Source organism: Athalia rosae, chromosome 7 (genome assembly GCF_917208135.1).
Source record: "Athalia rosae chromosome 7, iyAthRosa1.1, whole genome shotgun sequence".
In the NCBI taxonomy this organism is placed as follows: domain Eukaryota; kingdom Metazoa; phylum Arthropoda; class Insecta; order Hymenoptera; family Athaliidae; genus Athalia; species Athalia rosae.
In genome coordinates, this window is record NC_064032.1 from 12092341 (window position 1) to 12116890 (window position 24550).

The 24550-nt window shown below is 34.2% G+C and overlaps 1 protein-coding gene across 7 annotated transcripts in view; it reads left to right on the forward strand.

The window, feature by feature from the left end:
* Positions 1 to 22712, forward strand: part of LOC105686941 (tyrosine-protein phosphatase Lar) — a 332804-nt gene extending 310092 nt beyond the window's left edge. For 2 of the 7 annotated variants that reach the window (XM_048658459.1, XM_048658461.1), the window contains 14 exons: positions 168 to 452; positions 2054 to 2077; positions 2434 to 2534; positions 2618 to 2947; positions 3027 to 3177; positions 4304 to 4600; positions 11533 to 11541; positions 12807 to 12946; positions 13047 to 13246; positions 13329 to 13495; positions 13619 to 14976; positions 15069 to 15295; positions 15375 to 17181; positions 17265 to 22712. In XM_048658459.1, the coding sequence (XP_048514416.1) occupies positions 168 to 452; positions 2054 to 2077; positions 2434 to 2534; positions 2618 to 2947; positions 3027 to 3177; positions 4304 to 4600; positions 11533 to 11541; positions 12807 to 12946; positions 13047 to 13246; positions 13329 to 13495; positions 13619 to 14976; positions 15069 to 15295; positions 15375 to 17181; positions 17265 to 17333 (5165 nt within the window). In that variant the 3' untranslated portion in view covers positions 17334 to 22712. Of the gene's footprint in view, positions 1 to 167; positions 453 to 483; positions 1529 to 2053; positions 2078 to 2433; positions 2535 to 2617; positions 2948 to 3026; positions 3178 to 4303; positions 4601 to 11532; positions 11542 to 12806; positions 12947 to 13046; positions 13247 to 13328; positions 13496 to 13618; positions 14977 to 15068; positions 15296 to 15374; positions 17182 to 17264 lie in introns of those variants that run through there. The other 5 variants (XM_048658462.1, XM_020852863.2, XM_020852869.2 and 2 more) reach the window with 5 other exon arrangements.
* Positions 22713 to 24550: the final 1838 nt, after the last annotated feature.

Sequence of the window (24550 nt, forward strand, 5' to 3'; positions counted from 1 at the left end):
ATCCCCTCGACTAGATTGCTCTCTAAATTTTTGAAATCAGAAAAAAAGTCAAATTTCGAGAAATTTTTCTTGCGTCTCGTACCTCGACAATCTTTCGAAATTTTTACGGTGATTTATAAATTTTGGAATTTCTTTGATTATTGTTTCGCTAATACCGTTCTGTTCAGCTCTGCCTTGGCCGCCGGAAAATATTCAGGTGTCGGACATAACCGCCACCTCGGTAAAGCTTACCTGGTCGTACAAGGGCCCCGACGAATTGCAGTATTACGTTATAAGGCATAAACCGAAGCAAACGAATCAAGCCTATTCGGAAATATCGGGAATAACGACGATGTACTATCACGTGAGAAGTCTCAGTCCGTTCACCGAATACGAGCTGATCGTTATCGCCGTCAATCATCTCGGACGTGGTCCCCCGAGTGCACCTGCTGTAGTCACAACTGGTGAAACAAGTCAGTATTCATTTTTTCCACACTGTAAAATACGCACAGTTATTATATGTATACATCGTCACTTTTATCGTCGGTACGACTTCGTTCGTTCGTTTGACTTTCGACATTTTTTTTCTTTCATACCTCGATTAATGAAATTATTACATTTATTTAGTTTTCATTTTTATTCGAATGGGGAAAAAGAAAAATATGAAAATTTCTCATACATCACGTTACGCTATGGTGGACAAAATTTCTCTCTTCACATATATCATCTGCATCTGTCGCAGATTAGATTTTCGATTTATATATACACTCACTATGTACGCGCGCGTACATGGATTACCTGTGAACTAAAAGCCACCCCCTTTGCCCCCACTCGTTCATTTTATTCATATTCACACAACGATCGCCACAACGAATCAGCATTTGAAGTAACATTAATTATTACCATATATATATATATATATATATATCGTGTACGACATGTACATAAATTCTTCTAGGAACTATATATTTATAATATACTTTATGCGAATATCGTATGTGTTATTATGTAAAAACGTACGAGAGAAATAGTTACTTGACCAATAGCGATCGCGTATATTTGTACTTCCGATGACTCGGACACATCGGATACGAGTACAAAATTGGAAAAAAAAAAAAAAGAAGAAGAATTTTCTTCATATTCTCTTCATCACATGCGCTAATCTCACGTACCAATAGGATCTCGATAAATTAATCGAATTTTATACCAGTACACGTTGAGTTGTTTTATATTAATTTTTATTTGATTTCATTTTATTTTATTTCAATGGAATGCGACAATTTTACACGTGAACAGCGAATACGTGAGAATTTGATGTGCACTTGAATACTTGGAAATACGAAAATATTTTAGTTTTTGCACCTAGTCGTAGATATTTTTTTGCACCAAATATTTTCATCACGTGTTGAAAGATACGAAGAAGAAAAAACGAGAAAATCAAAAAAGAAAAATCGTTTTTGTGCAATTTTTTGAGGGAAATTTGACATCTTTTTCATGCTGTCCTTGGTCTCGGTCCGATCGCTTTACGGCCTTGGACACTTTGATTCATGTAAGTCTCATAAGAATTTTTACTATCCCTCATGTCTTGATTGAATAAATCTCTGTGTCGCACAATGTTCTTTAGTTTAATTGTGTTCTCTTTCTTTTTTTTTTTTAGTTGAAAGAAAAAGAGTTTAACAAAAAGATATTTAATATAAAAAAAAAAAAAACAGTTTCTTTCGATTGGATTTCAATTCCGTAACACACCCTAGGTTATTTCTTTGTCCTTGAAGAATATTTTCACGAAATTGTTTTTCTAATATGCAAACTATTTCTTTTTTCGTATATATAATGAAACGTTTGATAAAACGTAAATTGATAATTTCTATATATAAAAAAAAAAAAAAAAACACATTAATCGATTTCTGACGCACTTTAATATAATATCGATATAATTAGTTATAGTCCATATTATTCACAATGATATTTAGAAACAAAAAAAAAAAGTAAAACCTACCTCGTCATAGATGCGAGGAATTGCTTTCTCAAACATAAATAGTAATCGATCTTATTTTTGTATTTGCCATCACCATAGCGGAATCCACATATGGAGGTGCCAGTAAGTAATCACATAATAAGAGTGCAGTAGAATGAAAAAATAAAAGCTTAATATCTACGTTAAATTCACCACTATAAATATATTCATCGGTTCACTTTACACCCTTTCACTGTGGGATCTATATCGTTTCGATTATAGCTGTAAAATCAATCTCATCTCTATGCGTAGAATACGATCGAAGTAGATTGCGACATCAAACACGTTAAATTGCAGTGTGAATTATCATCACCGGTCTAACTTCTTTTTGGTGATGGTTTGCAATCACGTTTTCGGTGTGACTAACCAAAGTTAGTTCGTCTGAAGAAAAAAAAAAAAATAACGAAGTAATAACCTCCCGGTTTTTCAATTATTTCTAGAACCAGGAACCGCTCCGAGAAATGTTCAGGTGCGGCCTCTGAGCTCCAGTACGATGGTCATTCAATGGGATGAGCCCGAGACGCCGAACGGTCAAGTAACGGTGAGTCACCGAGAGAGGAGTCACCTCTGTCGGTAGCACCCGATGGAAAAATTGAAAATGTCACGAATGTCTCGATTTCTCAGGGGTACAAAGTCTACTACACGACGGACGCGAACCAAGGAATGGCTTCGTGGCTCTCCCAAATGGTAGACAACAATCAGTTGACTACGATATCCGACCTTACGCCTCATACGATCTACACGATACGGGTACAAGCGTTGACGAGCGTTGGTCCGGGACCTCTGAGCCTTCCGGTTCAGGTCAAGACCCAACAAGGTGTACCGAGTCAGCCGAATATGTTGAGAGCTACCGAAATAGGGGAGACCAGCGTCAAGCTCCAATGGAGTAAACCTGCTCATAGCGGTGAAAATATCCTGAGCTATGAGTTGTATTGGAACGACACCTACGCAAATGTGAGTCCCTGAGAAGAGGAGGGAAACTGTAACGATCGTTACGATTGTTCTCATTGTCTACGAAATTTCATATTCGCAGGAGAAGCACCACCGTAGAATACCGATTGTTGAAAATTTCACCCTCACGGGGTTGTATCCGAACACGCTTTACTACGTATGGTTGGCAGCTCGGAGTCAGAGAGGCGAAGGTGCCACGACCAGTCCTTATCCAGTTCGGACGAATCAGTACGGTAAGCTATAGAGAATCAACGAACCATGCTGCGAGGAGTGCCAATCGAAGCTTACGCTCCGTTCCTCATGAGAATCTAATCGCGAGCTTGATAATAATCTCGTTTTCGTTCGATCGGATTTTTATGAGGAGACGGATTTCCGTAGGCGGCACAACAGGTAGGAGACACCCGCTAGACGCTCCCGCAAGTAGCGTAAGCTACATGTAAATTGATGCTATGAAGTTAGTGTACGTATAGAGTTGAGAGGAAATCTCAAACGGAAAGAAAACAAAAAAAAAAAAAAAAAAAAAAACGATTTTCAAAGAGGGGAAAATAACTAGGAGGACGATTGAGAGAAAAAAAAAAGCAATCGTCGAGGAGAGAGAAAAGAAAAAAGAGGAAAGAAAAAGAAAAAAAGCCAGTGTGGGAGAGTGAGAATGATTGCATGTGTTGCAACAACGTTTTTGGATGCCACTTTATATATATATACGTATATACATATATATAAATTGCACTATGCACTGCATTGAATATATGTGTGCATTTTGGGCACCTTTTTATAATTATTATTATCACATATAATACATAAATATCGATAAATCATTATTTAGGTCCGTTATTTTATATTGGATTTCTTTCGTTTTGAACAATTGATTAACTATCTCTCATATCGTACGACGTTTTATAGATTTCAAATGCCCAGGTAAAAAATCTTTGCCGATAATGTGTATCTTGAGACTGTTCAATGATCGTATATTTCAGAATTTCATTATTTCAACAGAAATCCTTTACGTCACAGAAATCTATATTTCTTTTTCTTCTGATTATTATTTCTGTTACGTTCCATTCGTTATTGACCAGTTTGGTAGCCACTGTTGATTCTTGGATGTATTAAAGAAAGAAAATTCAAGCAAAATACATGAAATTTTGGTAATTTTTTTTTTATGTATACGAAGGAATCGAAATTACGGGGCTGTTGGAAAAAAAAATGTTTTTCTTCCTTTTTTTTTTGGTTTTCGAATCGAATTTTTGGGAATGATTGTATATTTCGTATCGCGGGTTTCAAAAATGATCAGTGTCTACCATGCGAAATCCCGGAATCCCCGAATTTTTTGTTTTGTCTTCCTTAAAACTGAGTGTTGTACAGTCCCCGGTGCACCGCCACGCAATGTAACCGGACGAGCGGTCAGCCCAACCGCAATTTTGGTCTCTTGGGATCCACCCCCGGCTGACAGGTCGAACGGAAGAATAGCCTACTACAAGCTTTTTGTCGTGGAAAGTGAGAGATCCGACTCCGAGGCGTCCGTTATCAAATTGAACACCACAAGCTTCGTTATGGACGAACTTAAAAAATGGACAACGTATCGGATCTGGGTATTGGCGGGTACCAGTGTTGGTGACGGACCCCCAAGCTATCCCACTACCGTCCGCACCCATGAAGATGGTATGTAAATACGATCAAACCATTTTCTGTTTACCCAACGCACCCGAAAAGTTTGGTATTCAAAATATTCCCTGTCATCCGTTTCGTCCGGGTTTCCTCTTTTCGGTTTGTTTTTTTTTTTCGATTTTTTTCGATTTTTCGATTCCCCATCGCCTACCGGGAAAGACGGCGACACCGATACATCGAGTAATTTTCCATCCCCCGTGAAAATTCGGGTAGTTAAATTTTTGATTTTATTTTTTTTGCCGCGGTAAAAACCGTCGATTTTTCATTTTCAGGCTTGTGAAATTGGTCCGAATATTTTGTCCACCATACTTTACGGTTGTCGATATGATACATTTTTTAAATTATTATGATATTCTCATGACATCATCAAATATCACAATATATTTATATATATAGTTATAAAAGACCCAAAAATATAAAAGCCCGCCAACAAATCAAGTCAAAGAAAGAAAAAAACCAAAATACATTGCGCGTCTATGTGCGGGATACCAAATGATATGCCAAATAACGATTAATTATATTTTAAATTTCAGATTTCGCTATCGCTCTTCAACCTACTCTCCCTCAATCTCAATCGACCAACCGATCCTGGTTTATTTGAATCAATTAATACATTACCACTACGTTTTCACACTGTTTTCATTTTTTTTTCTTCTTTGGGGTTCTTTTCAATTAATACAGATAGTATTACATGTCTGAATATATTTCAGAATTTTTCTCGTGCATTGCAACGTTGATCGAAAAATTCAACTCATTTCTTAACAAAGGAAAAAGTAAAACAGAAAAAGAAACAGAGAAGAAATTATATATGATACACTTTTGATTTTGACGTTGAATGTTTTTTTTTTTTTTCCATTCGATAATTCGTTATTTAAATTTCTTACTTTCTTATATTTTCATTCTTATTCTTATATCTTTGTATTTCGATAATCTTACTTTTTGGCCATATCGTGGTATATTTGCACTACTCGATATGCAATTGGATTTTTACTCACACTGCACGTTCGCAAGTGATCGAGTATTTTTTCAAAGATAATCAAAAGTAACGAGCTGAGAAAAAAAAAGGGAAAGATTTGTGAAAATTTTTGAATCAAGAAACCGAAACAAAGAATAATGATTTTCCATTCGGTCTACCGATGAATCACATATCAAAACATGTTATACAAATTTACTATTCTTGAGTGTTGGCCGTATTTTTTGGCTGGCAATATTTTATATTTTTGGAAATTTTTCACACCAATAATTCAATTTGTTTTTTTTTTATTGGTGTGTCCCTACCCCCAAAAAACGCTTTTTTCGCAGGTATAATTCATATTGTATAACGCAGCCACGGATTTTTGGACGCTGATGATAATTTTTTGAAATTCAGCTATGAGATTTTTCATATTTTTCATATATATAGATTTGTATATATATATAATGAATATTTTTTTACAGGGCATAATCAAACATAAATATATTTATACGTGTATATATTAATGAAAAAAGCAAAGTTTTCTCGATGTTTTTTCGCACATCGAAAATGAATAATATTTAACTAACAAAGAAATTTTGTTAGTTTTTTTTTTTCTTTTTATGAATTTTCATTTCTTGCTATCAAGAAAATAATAATCATATATTACTTTTTGTCTTTCCTTGAAGCTTTTGCAGGAGGATGATGATGCAGGTTTTGAACAGCTAGTTTTTAAGATTATATATCTATTTTAATGATATGAAAATCGATGTTTTTTCTGGTGATGGTTTACGTGATTAATTGACATGGTTTATTTTTTTTTTTTTGTTCCTTACGAAGGAAGAGAACGAAAAGTTGATTTTTGAATTTCGTGAACCACTTTTTCTTTCATTTCATTTACGGTGTCATCAAATATTTTTCCTATTTCTATTGAAGAGAAAAAAAAAAAAATTGATAAGAAGCAATACTGATTTCTTCGATTCTTTATTCGGTTTCTTTTCTCGTTTTATTAACTTTCATCGTGTTCGAATATTGATTTGAATTTTTATTCACATGTTTATCATAAATTATCACTTTTGCCACATTTTAATAATGATTATGACATTATATAGATAAAAATATTCAGCTTTAACTGTTCGGTGAGTTTTACATTATCGATGATAGTTTTTGTTCAATTTATTTCATATATTGAATGATATTAAAAAAGATGATTATTGTGAGACTCAAGTAATGATACGGTATAGAATATAACGAAAATCAAAAAAACTCGCCGCGACAGTTTGCAGATATTTACATACCTATATGATATATATAACATGTTTAAATTGCTTATCTAGCACTACGACACGCGTATGTGACACACAATTAATTAATTCTTCAATTATTGCACCTACATCTAATCATATTACGATATCTCGATTATAATACTCTATCTTTAGTCGAAAAGAAAGAAGAAGAAAAAACATTAATGATTACTAATTTAGTTCTATTGTTTGCACATGTTAGAGCATGCATTCTTATTATTATTATTATTATTATTACATAATTTATTTCATCGCTCCTCATCCAATTCTCCTAAACATCAAAACCTCCCTAATCTTTAAAGACTATGAAAATCCAACGCTGGGGGCGGGGGAGGGGAGGGGGGAGAATAAAACCACCCTCGACACGGTACAGAAAACGAAAAATGAAAAAATAGATAGAAAAAAATTGGTTTAATAATATGAACGAACCAACCTCGTCGTGTCGTGTCGTCTTCCAAATTGACTATTAAAGGGAAAAAAAACGAGTCTGCAAATTTACAACACTGTACAATTTTATGCATATGTAACATATTACACGATTTTAATTATACTTATATTACAATGAATGGCATGCCGATGCATGGGAGAAATTGTTTGTCACGTGTACAGACCTTTTTATTTTTTTTTTATTTTTCATACATTACCATTTTGGTTCCTTCTCGTCACAAATTTCATTCTACTGTTTTCACTACAGAATTTTCCTTTACAATTAATTCATTTGAATCAACACGCAAACGCGGCAAACCTTGTATCAGAAACACAGAGGCACGCACAGTTACATACGTTTATCGCGCATGAGAAGAATATAAAAGAAAAAAAAGAGAACGCAATTATTTCATCCCATATACGTATACCTAATTGATCTATACACTTACACGTGATCGAATCTATTGAATATAGTTTTTCGAAAACGAAAAAATAGAACCAAATAGAAAGTATAACAAAAAAATAATTTGCAGACTCGTTTTCGGCGAAAGAAATACTAGGGAACAAAGAGCAACAAGATACCGGAGGTCGACATTAAAATAAGCACATCAACAGTATTTCAATGAGCACAGTTTTGAAGCACCTTCTTAATTAATAAATTAAATGGGCACAACTTTATTTCATTCATTATTTTTCAATTCTCTGTCTATATACTATGTAAATTTAAATAAATTAGTGTGAGTGATAAAGCGCACATCGCACACCGCACAATTGTAAAATTTTGCCAGTCAGCACTTTTGCACAATAATAAATATTATATTTGGAAAGTAAAACCAAAGCAAAAAAAAAAACACCAAACGAATATAAAAATTTGTTGAGCACAAAACACTGTACTATAAAATATTTATACATAAAATCTGCATATGATATACATACACGTACATAATTCATTACGAATATCATATGCACGATGTATGTATAAATATATACACGCATTTAAGCGCACAATATTGATATTCGCAAAGCACCCTTATTTATATTATGATAAATAATATAAAAGCACCTAATATAACTACGCACCCCACTTTCAACTTGTCATGCGAAATGTACTTGCAGGCCTTTCGTAACGATCCAAAACTGTATCATCTCATGTTATCAAAAAACGAGTGAAAAAAAAAACACCAAATTGAATTTTTATCGCATCAAAATTTCACGATCAAATATTCGAAGAAATAAGTAAATAAGTCCATTGAATAAAAACACATCCATGCTGCAGTTGTTGGGCAAAGCGTTGCGAAAGGCAAAATGTGTGAATGGTTGAGCGAATGTGTCTTTATATTGCGTACGTAATATTTTTTTTTTTATTTTTTTAAATGATCAAGTAAAATCGAATAAATAGCGAGAAAAAAGAAAGAAAAAAAGAAAGAAGGAGGAACTGATGAAAAAGTGAAAAGAAAACCAGACATTATTCGAAATTGATCGACATAAAGAGTTCAATCGAATCGAATCAAATCAAATCACGAATCAAGTACGAAAAAGAAATATCCGATAGACAAACAGCTGTCTGAAAACGACAGGTGAAAAGAACAAGAATATAATGAAATAAAAGTACGAGTACTTTTGATACATTTGAATACCAATACCAATGCATTATTTAGCGCCGTATTATTAAATTTATCGTCTCGAGGAAGAATATTTATTTGTCTATATTTATTAATTTATTTGATCTCAATGGAATCGGTGCGATGAAAAATATAGTGAGAAAAAAAAGTAATTCAACATGAAATTGAATCGAGAATTATCGTTGATATTATTATTGGTAGGTATACGTGAATTAAAATTGCGAAGATTATTTTTTCGTTTCATAGTTTTTTTTTTTTTTTTTTTTCTATTTATTACCTCGTCTTATATCTAAACAACAGACCGATAATTATCATTTTCAATTACATCAACGACTACCACGAGCGATTATACCGCTGTACGTCAATATTCCTAATAATGATATTAACAATCATTATTATCTTTATGCATTCGACCTTTATTAGTAATAATTGTGTTACCCTAAATAATATATATACAGTATACTGACAAATACATCTACTTATCCTCAACATTAATTGGTATGAAAATTCCGAATATATTATGAATTAATTTTCAATTATTTCAATTACTTAGGCTCGTTATTATATATAGAATGCATATTAATATACTAATATATATAATTATACCTTTAAAATTTTATATACCATGTGCCCCAGCGTTTACATTGAAGTATGTCTACTTGCCTAACGTCAGGTGCCACCCTCCCTGTAGCGCTATTGGGACACATGGTATATATTTTCTAATTTTTTTTTCTTTTCATTTCGAAAAATTATCATTGATACTCTTATCATAGACATGCATGCGAGAAAATTTTTATTTTCATTAAACTTTTTTTTGTTCAATTTTTTTTTTTATCTAGTTGTATACCAAGGTATACAATATTTTTTTATAATAATTGTCGCCTTGATACAAGTTTTTTTGGAACTGATGATGATGATGATGATGATGATAATGATAAATGAATTATTGATTGTCAAAGTTATTTATACATTTCTAATGTGATAACCTGATGAGCATGCTATATTTCGAATTTCGATAGTACAATTTTTTATATACTTTTTAAACACAGACATACTTATTACACATTTCATTCACAGTCAGTCGTAGATATATTTTAATTGACTGTCAATTATTTTCAAACATTATTTATCTACATTACATATGAAGAACATTGTTTAACGTTGCGTTTTCCGCAATCATATGCCTATACATATGACATAATATCAGAAAATATTTTTGACAACGGTTTTAATAATACCGGGACAAGATCGAAGAGAAGAAAAATGAGAGGATGAAGAAAACAAAGGAGGATTTTTTTGAGAAAAAAATACGCAATCGAATTGCAGTGTTTTGAATAATTACATATGTGTAATGGATGAATGGGTGGATGGAAAGTACCTTTTTTGACAAATCCAAAATGGAGAAAAAAAAAAAAAAAGAAAAGCGATGTCTCCCGAAATTTTTTGCCCAGTCTATTTTTGAGGTGGTTTTTTGGTGATTTTTTGGTGGTATTTTTTACCCAAGATTTTTACCCACCAAATATACTGATATATAGATATGTAATATCATATGCTATGTACAGTATATAAATCATACTGCGCTGATTGAACAAAATTTTGTTTTTTACGACAAAAATTACACGTAATCATGATTGCCGAAATCTTCAATCTCTGTAATGATAATACCAATTGTACGAGAAAAAAGAAAAATAACGACAGTGATGTTGTATCTACACATTTAAAAAAAAAAAAAAAAACTTCATCACAATTCAACTCACCTGATTCACGAGTGTTTTTTCGCTATCTATCTCACGAATAAAAAAGAAAAACTTTTTCCCATACCGTAGCAAAGATTCTTCTTCGCTTTAAATACATCATTCGATTATTATTTCTCCTTAATTATCATCCGTTGACAATAATTATTTATTTAATTATTCATTTGATTTTTTCACAGCGAAAATTATCACTATTTCATTTTAATCAAATTTTCTCAACAAACATAATACAATTATAGGTTTTATATTAAATATATATTCACTTATAAACTGAATGTACAAAATATCGATACGTTCCAGTATCGATGAAACATGTATTATTATTCTAAATAACTTTTTTTTTTCTCTAACTCATTTAATTTGAGGTTTTTTTCCATATTTGGACAGTAGTGATTGCGCATGCTAAAGATATTCTCACGTCTCCCGCCTCTCTGTACAATACATCGGATACTTACGAGGGCTGAAGAACCATATTCAGCCACGAAAAAATTGAGAAAAAATTTTCATGTCATCAGGACATTTTTTGATGAGAACAGAATAGAAAGAAAAGAGAAAAAGAAAAAAAAAAAACAAAACAAATATCGAGAAAGAGATGAACAGAGAAAGCTGATATAGATACTTTTTTGCGAAATTCAACAAGTAGATATCTGCTGCAGCTTATTTTCAAAAACAATATGATTATTGATAATAATAGTAATAACAATAACATTAACGATGATAATAATAGTAACGAATATAATATTTTGTATTTTAAATAATGATAATCAATGACGATGATAATTGATCGACATATAACAATGAGCGAAATTGACATGAATTTTGACGAATTTTATTTTTTTTCACTTTTTTGGCGACTTTTGGGGCGCAGCTGAAAAAAGTGAGTATTTTCATCCATCGAGTCTCAAACAAAAAAAAAAGCATTGTGCCTCAAATTTTTTGATAAACTTTTTTCGAAAGAGGAAAAAAAAAACAATTTTTGGATTCGCAGCTATATTTTATTTACGTGTATTCGTGCGGTGATTCAGAACAGTAAAACACAAGAGTAAAAATGATTGATGTTCAGTTTTTAAAGTTTTACTTTATTGTGTATGAGTGTTTGTAGATATAATATGCAGTATATATTATACGTATTATACATCATTATTTCGCGTGAATCTTATTTATTTACACGTACAAAAGAACAAGAAAAATAACGTCGAAGTCGGAGAAAAAAAAAATCGTAATTCACTCTGTTTCGAATTCTTATTTGATTTTCATATTAATTCGCACTCTTAGCATAAAATTCGAATCGACTGCATCCGATACATACGTACAGGTATTCCAACCAGGCAGTATTTTTAAGTTGTGAGAAAAAAGATGAAAAAAAAAAAGCGTGTCAGTCTGTCCATAAATTTAGCAACTGTTCATTTTTTGCACGAAAATGAATTACAGCAAAGAGAAAAGATTCAAAATTAGGTGTATTGTATTCATTCGTGAAAAAAAAAATCAGTAATATGGACTTTCGATACTTTAGAATATTACATACGATCACCGTGAGTCGCGTTGCATATGAGAAAGTAGACGAAAAAGGAATGAAAAAACAATGCAAAAAAAATTATAATGTTTATAAAAAAAATTATTGGTATTCAAATGGAGGAAAATGTAAAAAGAGAGGAAAAAGAAGTAGTGGATAACCCAGGTGCTTAGTACCCGGAATTATGTGTTGTGCCGTCCGTGTGCGACTGTTGGCTTGTAAATTTTTTATTTCTTTCTTTGGATCTTTATTCTAATTTTCAAAATTCTGTAACTTTTCAATAACAAATGAACCATTATTATTTCATTTACAATTATTATCATTTAACCATTTCAGTAACATTATTTTTAAGATTTTAAATAACAAAAAACGAAAGGGAAAAAAAATTGCTATCATTCCAAATAAGTAAATTTAATTTCAATTTATTTTCAGCTATATTCATGTGAAATGTTATTACATTTATGTTCGTTTCGATTATTTTGTTTCTAATCCGTTATTAGAAAAAAAAAAAAAAACAATTGCCTAGTGTGTATAGAGCTCTGTATGACTGTGCGCGTGTATGTGCGTATATGTTTTATTTAGAATATGTTAGATAACGTTACTTAAACTAATACAAAGTTGCGTTACAGTGCCCGGAGATCCTCAAGACGTTAAAGCCACTGCTATAAATTCAACTGCAATTCATGTTGAATGGAAACCACCCCTACCTAAGGACAGAAATGGATTGATAAGAGGGTATCACATACACATTCAGGAAGTTAGAGAAGAGGTGAAACAAATTGATTCAATAACGAGAAATGATGTGACGACGGTGTATTAATTATCGTTCGTTTTTTCCCCCTCTCTTCTTTACAAATGATCGTCATCAGGGTAAGGTTTATGTAAACGATCCGATGCGTCGCGACGTTCTTGAGGATATACTGGAGTTGAATGTAACCGGACTTCAACCCGACACTAGATATTCGGTACAAGTAGCTGCCCTCACAAGAAAAGGGGATGGTGATCGGTCGCAACCAGTGCACGTACAGACACCCGGCGGTGTACCAAACAGACCGCAGTTAAATTTGAAGTAAATTTTTCGAATTGAGAGAGGAAATTGTCATCCCTTAACTTCCATTCATGATTTTCACGGTGTGATTATTTTTATGCAGAGTCATGGAAAGGAATCCAACGGTCTTAGAACTCGAATGGGGAAGACCGAGTCAAACTTACGGTGAACTTTTGGGGTACAGAATAAAATATGGCGTAACTAATCAGACGCTGAAGGAAGAGTTTATCGACGATATTCAAAAGAATACCCATAGGATAACTGACCTTGGTAAATGATTCATGATAACGCTTGAGATATCCCAAAATATGATTAGAATATTGAGGGATCGTTGTGATTACGAGTTTGCTTGATTTATATTTGTATTCATTTTTTATTGATATCTTTGCAAAGAACGAGGCGTGGATTACGAATTTCGAGTTGCTGGTCAAAACCACATTGGATTCGGTCAAGAAACTGTTCGCAATTGGTTCAGTCCCGAAGACGTTCCATCCGGAGCCCCGACAAACCTGTCGTTCCATTTTCAAACACCGGATACGGTTTGCGTTACCTGGGAACAACCGTCTCGACACCATAGAAATGGGCATATAACACGTTACGATGTACAATTCAACAAGAAAAACGATCACACAACGACCGTCGAAAGAAACACGACTCAGACACGAGCGGTTTTCTCGAATTTAGAAGAAAATGCCGAATACGTGTTCCACGTAAGGGCGTACACTTCTAGGGGTGCGGGGCCTTTTTCGGAAAAAATTACAATCGTTACCGAAAAGGATATCGGGAGAGCACCGATGTCCGTGAAGGCGGTCGCTACTTCGGAGTCCAGTGTCGAAGTATGGTGGGAACCGGTTCCAAATCGTGGAAAAATAATCGGCTACCAAATATTTTATACCATGACGGCGGTCGAGGATCTCGACGAATGGCAGCAAAAAATTGTAGGTCTCACGGAATCGGCGAATCTTTTGAACCTTGAAAAATACGCCCAGTACGCGGTCGCGGTTGCCGCGAGGTACAAAACTGGACTAGGGAGACTCAGCGATAAGGTCACCGTAAAAGTCAAGCCTGAGGATGTTCCGCTGGATCTCAGGGCTCCGGACGTTTCCACGCACTCGATGACGTTGCTCTGGAAACGACCGATAAGACTGAACCCGTCAAATTACACAGTTTCCTTCGATGCCATCAAGGAATTCGTTGATTCTCAGGGTATAACGCAAACGCAAGTCGTTCAAAGAAAACAAATAACTCTGGACCCCGATACGACCACTACGACCGTGAACGAGCTCGCTCCCTTCACAACGTACAGTGTCAATGTAACCGCAGTACCTTCCGATGGACAGTACAGACCGCCGGCTAAAATCACAGTAACCACTCAAATGGCAGCTCCGAAACCCATGGTGAAACCTGATTTCTACGGGGTTGTTAACGGAGAGGAAATACAAGTGATATTGCCCCAAGCTTCCGAAGAGTATGGACCCATATCGCATTATTACCTGATCGTTGTACCCGAGGATAAAGCTACCGCGAACAAACAGCCGGATGAACTTACGGAGGATATGATATCGAATATAGCTGGAAAACAGGAGAGGGAAAACGCACCCTACATAGCTGCGAAATTTTTACAAAGGAACATACCGTACACCTTTCATTTGGGAAGTGGAGGTAATTATGAAGGATTTGTTAATAAGAAATTGGACAGGAATAAGAGGTACAGGATATTCGTCAGAGCCATCGTTGACACACCAAGAAAGGTGAGTTTCTTTCTTCACTGTTCAGTTTTTTTTTATGTTATTTCATTTTTTTCTCATTCCTCGTTCCATTAATCTTCGATATTTTCATCCAGCACTTGTACACGTCTTCGCCATTCTCGGAGTATCTTGCTCTGGATATGCGTGAAGTTCCTCCCGGCGAACCACCCAGTCGTCCGAATCCAAACACCCCCGTAGACGGAAACCCAGACGTATCCGTAACAACGAGCGGTCAAGAACCAGGAATGGTTTGGGTTGTGGGGCCGATCATCGCCGCCCTCGTTGGTAGCGTCTTTTTGGTTCTACTATTCGTCATCAGAAAGTAAGCATAGCATTTTGTCCGAAACGATCTTCGATTCTCATTTTCCTGCAGCGTAATGTAAACTTCACGTTTCGAACAGACGCCGACAACCCTGCAAAGCTCCGGACCAAGCCGCGGTAACCCGTCCGTTAATGGCTGCGGACATAAGCTCGAGTCACGCTCCTTCGGATCCGGTGGAAATGCGTCGTCTGAATTTCCAGACTCCCGGTATGATTTCGCATCCACCGATTCCCATTAGCGAACTTGGAAATCACATAGAGCGGCTGAAAGCCAACGACAATCTCAAGTTCAGCCAGGAATACGAGTCCATAGAACCAGGTCAGCAGTTTACGTGGGATCATTCGAACATGGAAGTGAACAAACCGAAGAACCGCTACGCTAACGTAATCGCCTACGATCATTCCCGAGTAATCTTACAGTCGCTGGACGGTATGCTGGGTTCGGATTACATAAATGCAAACTACTGCGATGGCTATAGAAAACAAAACGCGTACGTGGCCACTCAAGGACCCTTGCAAGACACTTTCGCTGACTTTTGGCGAATGTGCTGGGAGCTGAGGACGAGCACTATCGTGATGATGACCAAACTTGAGGAAAGGACCAGAATAAAATGTGATCAATACTGGCCGACTAGGGGGGCGGATACCTACGGTCAGATGACCGTTAACATAAGCGATGTTCAGGAACTAGCTACATACTGTATCAGAACTTTCCAGGTCTGCAGAAACGGTTACTCGGAACGTAGAGAAATAAAACAGTTACAATTCACCGCCTGGCCAGACCACGGAGTCCCCGAGCATCCGGCTCCGTTCTTACAATTTCTAAGACGAGTCAAATCACTGAACATACCCGAAAGTGGTCCTCTGGTTGTTCACTGTAGCGCCGGGGTTGGGAGGACCGGATGTTTCATAGTTATTGACTCTATGTTGGAGCGTATAAAGCACGAAAAAATGATAGACATTTACGGCCACGTGACATGCCTCAGGGCGCAGCGTAATTACATGGTGCAGACGGAAGACCAGTATATTTTTATTCACGACGCTCTCTTGGAAGCCGTCATATGCGGCAATACGGAAGTACCGGCGAGAAATTTGCATTCGCATATCCAGAAACTGATGCAACCCGAACTTGACAATATCACCGGTATGGAATTGGAGTTCAAGAAGCTTTCAAACATAAAAGCCGACTCGACGAGATTCATCTCAGCTAATTTAGCTTGTAACAAGCACAAGAATCGCCTCGTTCATATCTTACCGTACGAGTGTACGAGGGTCTGTTTACAACCCCAGAGAAATATCGAAGGCTCCGATTACATAAACGCAAGTCTGATAGACGGATATCGGTACCGCGGTGCCTACATCGCTACCCAAGGACCGCTGAACGACACAACCGACGACTTCTGGCGGATGCTGTGGGAGCACAATTCGACAATAGTTGTTATGTTGACGAAGCTCAAGGAGATGGGCAGAGAGAAATGCCACCAATACTGGCCATCCGATCGATCAATAAGATACCAATGCTTCGTTGTCGATCCCATCGCCGAGTACAACATGCCGCAGTACATTCTCAGGGAGTTTAAGGTCACCGATGCAAGGGACGGAGCAAGTCGGACGGTCAGACAATTCCAGTTCATAGACTGGCCCGAGCAGGGGGTACCAAAGTCAGGTGATGGGTTCATAGATTTCATAGGACAGGTCCATAAGACGAAGGAACAGTTCGGACAAGATGGGCCTATAACGGTACACTGCAGTGCCGGAGTCGGACGTACCGGAGTATTCATTACGCTAAGTATCGTCCTTGAGCGTATGCAGTACGAAGGAGTTGTCGATATCTTCCAAACAGTTAGAATACTGCGCACCCAACGCCCTGCGATGGTTCAAACTGAGGTGAGCCACTCGAGAGCTATGACAAGTCTTTCGTCGGTTCGATATTTGCAGAGTTATTTCCTTTACACTTCATTTCATTACAGGACCAGTATCAGTTCTGCTATCGAGCTAGCCTGGAATATTTGGGATCGTTTGATCACTACGCCAACTGACGAGCAGAACCATGCGATCGAAGAGATGGTACAATTGATCGTAGAGACAGGCAACATCGGAAACGCGATATTGGATCATCTGACCAGGTGAGAATACGTCGAGTGTAATAGATCTTCCAGACGGAAGAGTGTTGATGTGTGCAGCGGACAAAACAAAAAAAAAAAAAGAAGTGTTTTACCTCAAAATAAGCGGTAATTATTCCGGTCTCCCATCCCCCTCCCCCCCCCCCCCCCCCATCACCGACCTCCTGCCGCGGATATAGACAGAGCGTATTGCGTATATTCTTATTTTACAGAGACGAATATAATAATGAATAATTACATCGTATAGTAGTGAAAATGTTAAGCGATAAGGTACCAAGTGTTGAATTCAAACAGTGACTGTATATCTATAGCTAGTGAAACATTATACCATTACACCATAGATATAATATATCTATGATTACACATAAAAAGTGGAGAAGAAAAAATTTAAAAAAACAGAAAAAAAAAAAAAAAGAAAATTAGCAATCCAGCGAGAGTTGAACGAAAATTAAAAAGATGAACGAAGTATAAGGAAGAGCAGCACAAGCACTTTCGTGAAGGAAATTTTCATCGTTATTTCTATTCTTTTTTGCTATACGTACATCTTTATTTTTTTGTAGAGTTGTGACAGACGATCGTCTCCGATGTAAAAAAAAAAAAAAAAGAAAAGAAAAATAATAATCGTAGACCTTAATCGAAAGAAGTTCATGACTAGTTAGCAAAATTTGATAGAAAAAGGTCGAATAAAAATAATAATAATAATATTAATGATAACTTCTAAATAAATAGGAGAGCGAAAATGATTGATATAATTGTTGATAATCAAGTCCCGGGGGGCTCAGCGTCCAATTTATAATCTTCTCTGTTTCTATTTTCTAATATCGTAACTACGGGCGCGATCAAATCGATAGACGAATAATTATTCATCATTTTTATTCGATGGCGGTGTTCTAAATTCAGGAATCTAATTCTCTCAATTTTCTTCTACCCATCGATTGAATCGTTGAAATTGCAAACGCGTGTCGACGACGTTCAATAAATACTTATGTTAGATAGACGGAAATTAATCGAATTGATGAAAAGAAAAAAAAAAAAAATTATCATTGCATTTCATCTGGCGTGTATTAATGTAGGACAGTTAGGGATAGAAAAAAAAATGGAGTCGGACATATCTGAATAATGGGCATATTAATAACTTTAATAATTTTCACCGTAAATAATAATAATAAGACGTAATGAAAACGAATGAATAAAAATAATAAAAAAAAATTTTTTTGAGCCCTTTTAAAAGATTATTCTTCGTCATATCTAGTTGGTTCAATTAATAGCGTAGAGGGATTAAAACATTTCAATTATGTACAATAATATTCGAGAGTATAATGTTGAAAAACGACCATGTTTCTACTACTATACAGTCTAATGACGAATATCTATTACGATAATACGCTATATGTACTCTTTTACTACTAAAAAAAAAAAAAAAATTATGAACAAAACTAAACTAAAAAAAAATATTACAGCAACAAAAATAGTAGAAAAAAGGGCAACGTACGTACGGAAAACTTCTTTTTTGATAATCGATCTATTTAAACATAAATTACGAAATGGGGATTAAAATTAGCGATAATTAGCTCGACGTGACGTCACACTCTCTACAATTGTTATGTATAGATATTACAAATTATTGATGATATACACGACTTAGGCAAAGATTGAATAGTTTAAAGAAAAAAGAAAGAAATGAAAAAATAGACGTGAAAATTTCCTAAATTTATCGAAGATAATTAAGCTTGAGATTAGATTATTGAAACGAAGAAGAAAAAAAAAAATTGCCATACTGCCAAATCGACAATTATTAATACTATATACCTATCCATTACGCACCATAGGTGATCCTCCTACTCATTATTACCTATATTAATTAATTCATTCATTGATTGATCGGTCAACAAGATAGGGGAAAGAAAAGAAAAGCGAAAGAAGTAGAAAAAATTGATCGTATTATAATTGAAAGGAAGTAATAAAAATGAATAAATAAATGAATAGATATTAAGAGAACGAAAAAAGACATTTAGAAAGAGGTGAGAATGATGAGAGAACAAGATTCAAGAAAAATAAAAGAATGACAAATCAGTTGTGAGTGCGTGAACGAGAAAAGATTGTAATAGAGAAAAAAAAGAGGAAAAAATAGGTTCGGAAGAAAGTGGTGCCTCTCTCATAATGAACAAACGGTGCAGTAAATTACCAATTTATTTATGGTGCACAATTTGAAATGAAAGAAAAACTATAACGAATAAAATGGATGAAAAAAAAAACAATCATCCGTTACTATCGTTTGTATAAATAAGACCGAAAATAAGACGCTGCTCATCTCTTGTCACATTAGCTAAAAAGTAATTGAACATCTTCTACCATTTTACGTAATATTTACGTGCGCCCTCGATTTAATTTCACCCCTGAGGTATGTTTCACTTTGATTAGAGGATAGAATCATCGATTCAATTTCATTTGATTCCTAAATTCTGGTTTTCTGTCAGCTAATGATTCACCGATCACCCACTGCTAATACAAGTACTGCTCAGACAATAAAGTTTAAGGACAAATAAATAAATAGATGAAAAAAAAAAAAATGTAATTGTGCCTGTGTTACGGTGCGACACTCGTTAATTTCAACGTATTTCCGTAGCTCCTACCCCAACCGCAGTAATTTTCCAGAAATGTTCAACTGTTTTCCTAATGTACAAATCGAAAAAAAAAATCCTCATGAAAATATCTGTTACTCATGCAAATTAGCAATAATTGATCAATGTTATATTGTAATATTTGAAATCGAGGGCGTAGGTAATATTAATCAGCAGTCGCAAATTTTATGTGTACATAAATGCACCGTCTATCAATAATAGCTTATAAATACGTGTAGTTTACCAGTAAAAAAAAAAAAAAAAATTAAACTGTTGTAATAGAACACGTGTAATGTGTAACACCGTGCATATTACATCGTTACTATTATGTACAATGATATTATTCTTAGAAAAAAAGACAAACAAAAAAATAAAAAAGGAAAGAAAGAAAGGCAGAAGTAAGAAATTAACAACAATTAATTCAACGGTAAAAAAATAATAATGTAAATCGAAACTGAGAGTTGGAAAAGTTGAGTCTAGACGAAAAAACTATTCAATATGTACACATACACATAAATACACGAACACATTACGAGAAAAAAAAAAAAATTGAACAAATTAACGAACCAACAATATTGTACGACAGAGATTTTCCATGCTAATCAATAAAAAAAAAAAAACCCAAACAGCAAATTAGAAAAAAAGTCGAAGCAAAAGACGTAACAATAATATTTAAATAATTAGTTAACGAATAGTTTCTATATATTGACTGTATAACGATAATATAATTAATTGAGTTAATTAATTAATTGATCGATTGATTAATTAATTAACTGCACTGTATACCCCGAACATAATATGATGATACCTTTAATTGTACCCTGCCAGAGAGAACTGTACCTATGTGCGCAGCATTTATATAGGATTATTTAACACGCTTTTTTATACTTTTTAACATCATGTTTTTTATATATTTTTTACAAATCAAACTCTTAATGTGCATGTTATATTTTTTTAGACAAAGTTAAGCGAAATAATGAGCGATTGAGAATGTTGCGTAAAAAAAAAAAAAAAAAAAGAAAACGCAAAAAATTCTTTAATTTTCATTAGCCGACTGTATAATTATATTGTTAATTAAGAAATTAAGCAGCTGTACGTGTACTCTAATAATATCACGAGCTTTAGGTTGAAGATTCGAAACACAAGTGAAATGAATCAATAAATTGGCAGAATTTCTAACAGTTTCATCGATACGATCAAATTATCAAACTATCCAATACATCATCAACGTCACAAATTTTTTATATTCAAACCCAAAATCGCATAAAATTGTGTCCAGAAGCTCGTAATATACCTACGTACGCTGAACATAAGCTGTACGATAATTATAGTACTAAAATTAATGAATTGATAATAATTTATGTATAAATAGTTTACAACCCAATATCATAGATCACACTTCTATGTTACATTTTTCTTATTTTCTTATAATTTTTCTTCTATTATTTTATATGTGTTATACTTTTTTCGCATCGACTGGCGTTAATACCTATTTATTGTATGCAACGTGAACGACAGAAACAAATTAACGATAAATAAAATGAAAAAAAAAAAGGAAAAAAAGGAAGAGAACTAATCGTTGACCACTACCAAAACGTGTAATCGACACAAAATAATAATAATAATATTAATGGTAATAATAATAATATTATTAAGAACAATTAAACGCAATGTGTGTGAAACAGAAGCAAAAACAAAAAACTCAAGTCCATACTATATACATACCTTTACTATGTAGTAGTACATAATATATACTATACAATAGTTTTTAAATATATGGACGAAGATTTTTACAATTATTTTTCATCATAGTTAGAACGCCATTTTTGTGTACATCGGTACATCGTTATTGCTTTTGGTTTGTTTTTTTTTCAAACTTTTTCGTGGTTTTTTTTCGACAATTGACAAAAACATTGACAGTATTGATAAAGGACAGAGAAAAGTAGAGAAAAAAAAAAAGGAAAACGACGACGAATATTATGAATGAACGATTCAGCAGCAGCAGCTATATCACGAAATTTGAGTGTAACGTTGTATTTTAGCTAATTGTAAGTGTCGTTTAGATTTTAAGTTTTATTTAACCCAAAAGTGTTTGAAGAAAAAAAAGAAAGAAAGAAAAAACTATGAAACTCGAATTAAATAGAATAAAGGAGAAAAATGAATTCGGAAAATGAAACGATAGGTGGTTTGTTGTATTCTTCAAATTGGAATGACGTGAAATTGTAAAAGAAAAAAGAAGGAATTTCAATTGAAAAGTGAAAATTTGATAATTGAGTAGAAAAAAATCGTACCACGTATACGTATGGAAATTCAGATGTTATTCATACACAGTAATTGATCACGCAAAAAACTGGATATACACCGAAATCTGATGATTCGAAAAATAAAAAACGGTGAAAAAAATGACTAAAACAAAGGTATGTAGAAAAATAACGTTATAATACCTATACTGAACATATAGATTAATTATAGAGAAAATGATAGAACGAAAGAAATTCAAATAACAAAATTTGAAGAACATTAAAAAGAAAAATTCAAATACGATAGACTATCGTAAGTATTGGTAAATTAATTTGTGATACTCTTTCTTAACGGAAAGAATACAACAGGCTGAACCCCGTGAGAAATATAAATTTAATGATAATCGAATTAAATTGAAAAAAAAAAAAAAAAACAATATCACTAAAAGCAAGATTGACGAGTGAAAGAGATATTATTAATAATTGACCTACGAATTGGATATTATGTAATAGGAAATCAAAAAAAAAAATAAATAAATAATGGAACGTCTGTTGGCAGGAAGAGATACCATGTATATACACATTACATATATATATATATAAATATAGCCTGATCGTGGCGTCAATAAATTAGCAACTAATATGAAAATAAATTGAATATATATATACATGTATATAACTAATTTAACTCCCGCTGATCGATACAGAGAAATAGTTTCTCAGCTCCTATAAATACTTCACGAATTGGATGAACTGCAAGGAAAATTCGGAAACAACTTCCGTTGAGTTCAATCAGTTTTTTTTTTTAAATATTATTCATTTCTTATTCTTATGCATATGTTTGTAATTCACAACGTTCGGTGCTCTTGCGTTATTCGATGTAAAAATAATTGACTCGAAAAACGAGAGAAATTGTTTGAAGAAACAAGAAAGAAATACGAATCAATCGAGTCGAAAAAATATAGTATGCGCAAATGGTTAGGGATGTACGTACAATTTAATTTCCATCGTAGCCAGATGTGCGGGGAAATCGTTTTGCAGGTAAAAGAAAGAATATATGAAAGAATTCTGCAGCGCAATCCGCAGCTGCCTCTTTTGCATCACCTGCGACATCGTCATCGTCGTCGTTGAGAACTGGAGCAAAAAAATTAATGAAACTAACGTAGATACGGGAAATCCGAAATTCATCAATCACCGAAATTTTTTCGCACACCTTATCACTCAGTGAAAACGAATTGCACGATAATTGACACGAGAAAAAAAAAATAAAAATAAAAATAATATGAATTTAAATTCGTACATCATATGTGTCTACTTGCGACTATCATAACTTCGGTATCACGTTATTCCAATTGTTATCGTACTGTACGTGTTCCGGTGCTTGTGACAAAACGCTGAAATTAATGCTCGTTACTTTTCATTTTTTCGTCGTTGCTACTGACATCCCTTTTTCCCCTGTTCTCTCCTCCCTCCGGGTCTGGAAGAGGGACACCCGGCGGTATAAAAATCCCATCCTCACACGTTATTCCGGTAGAGTAAAACGTGTGACACCATAAATGTGGTGGCGTTGCATTCGAATGAAACCAAAATCATATTGTGACTATGCACGAAGAGAAGAAAAAAGAATAAGAAATGAAAAATCAGGAGGGATATTTACTACTTCTCCAACCCTTGGTCATCAGTCATCTTTTGATACCGCGCGTTATTATCATTATTGGTCCCTCCTTTTATTTCTCTATAAAACGTCCCGGTGACGTTTATCCCACTCGCAGCTTATATTTTTGTATAAAATATGTTTCAAAATTTTTCATTTACTTCAATGTTGGTATACATATATACTATACATACATAAATGTATAAGCATGTAAAGTAGGGTTTATAATTACGATTATAAATGTATACACATAGACACATTATACTTTTTTGTATGCTGAGTAGACGGTTTTTTTTATCCGTTCATATTTTTCTGGATTTTATACATGCCGTATAAAATAATAGTTTGTATACATGAAGTATGTAAGCCCGACGCACCGCTAGAATTTCGAATACCCAGATTAATTATGCTATTAAATTTTCATTACTTTCTCTTTCCCAATTCTTTTGTCTTCCGAAGGAATAAACTAATAATAACTCAATGCGTTGTAGATGAAATGAAAAGTATTATTATAATCTCACTGGCCATCAGTGCCCTTGATTTAAATCGAGTATATTATAGGGTATAATAAAAAGAACAGCTGTGACGTGCGTAAAGCGCGTGCAGGTGGTTTTTCGG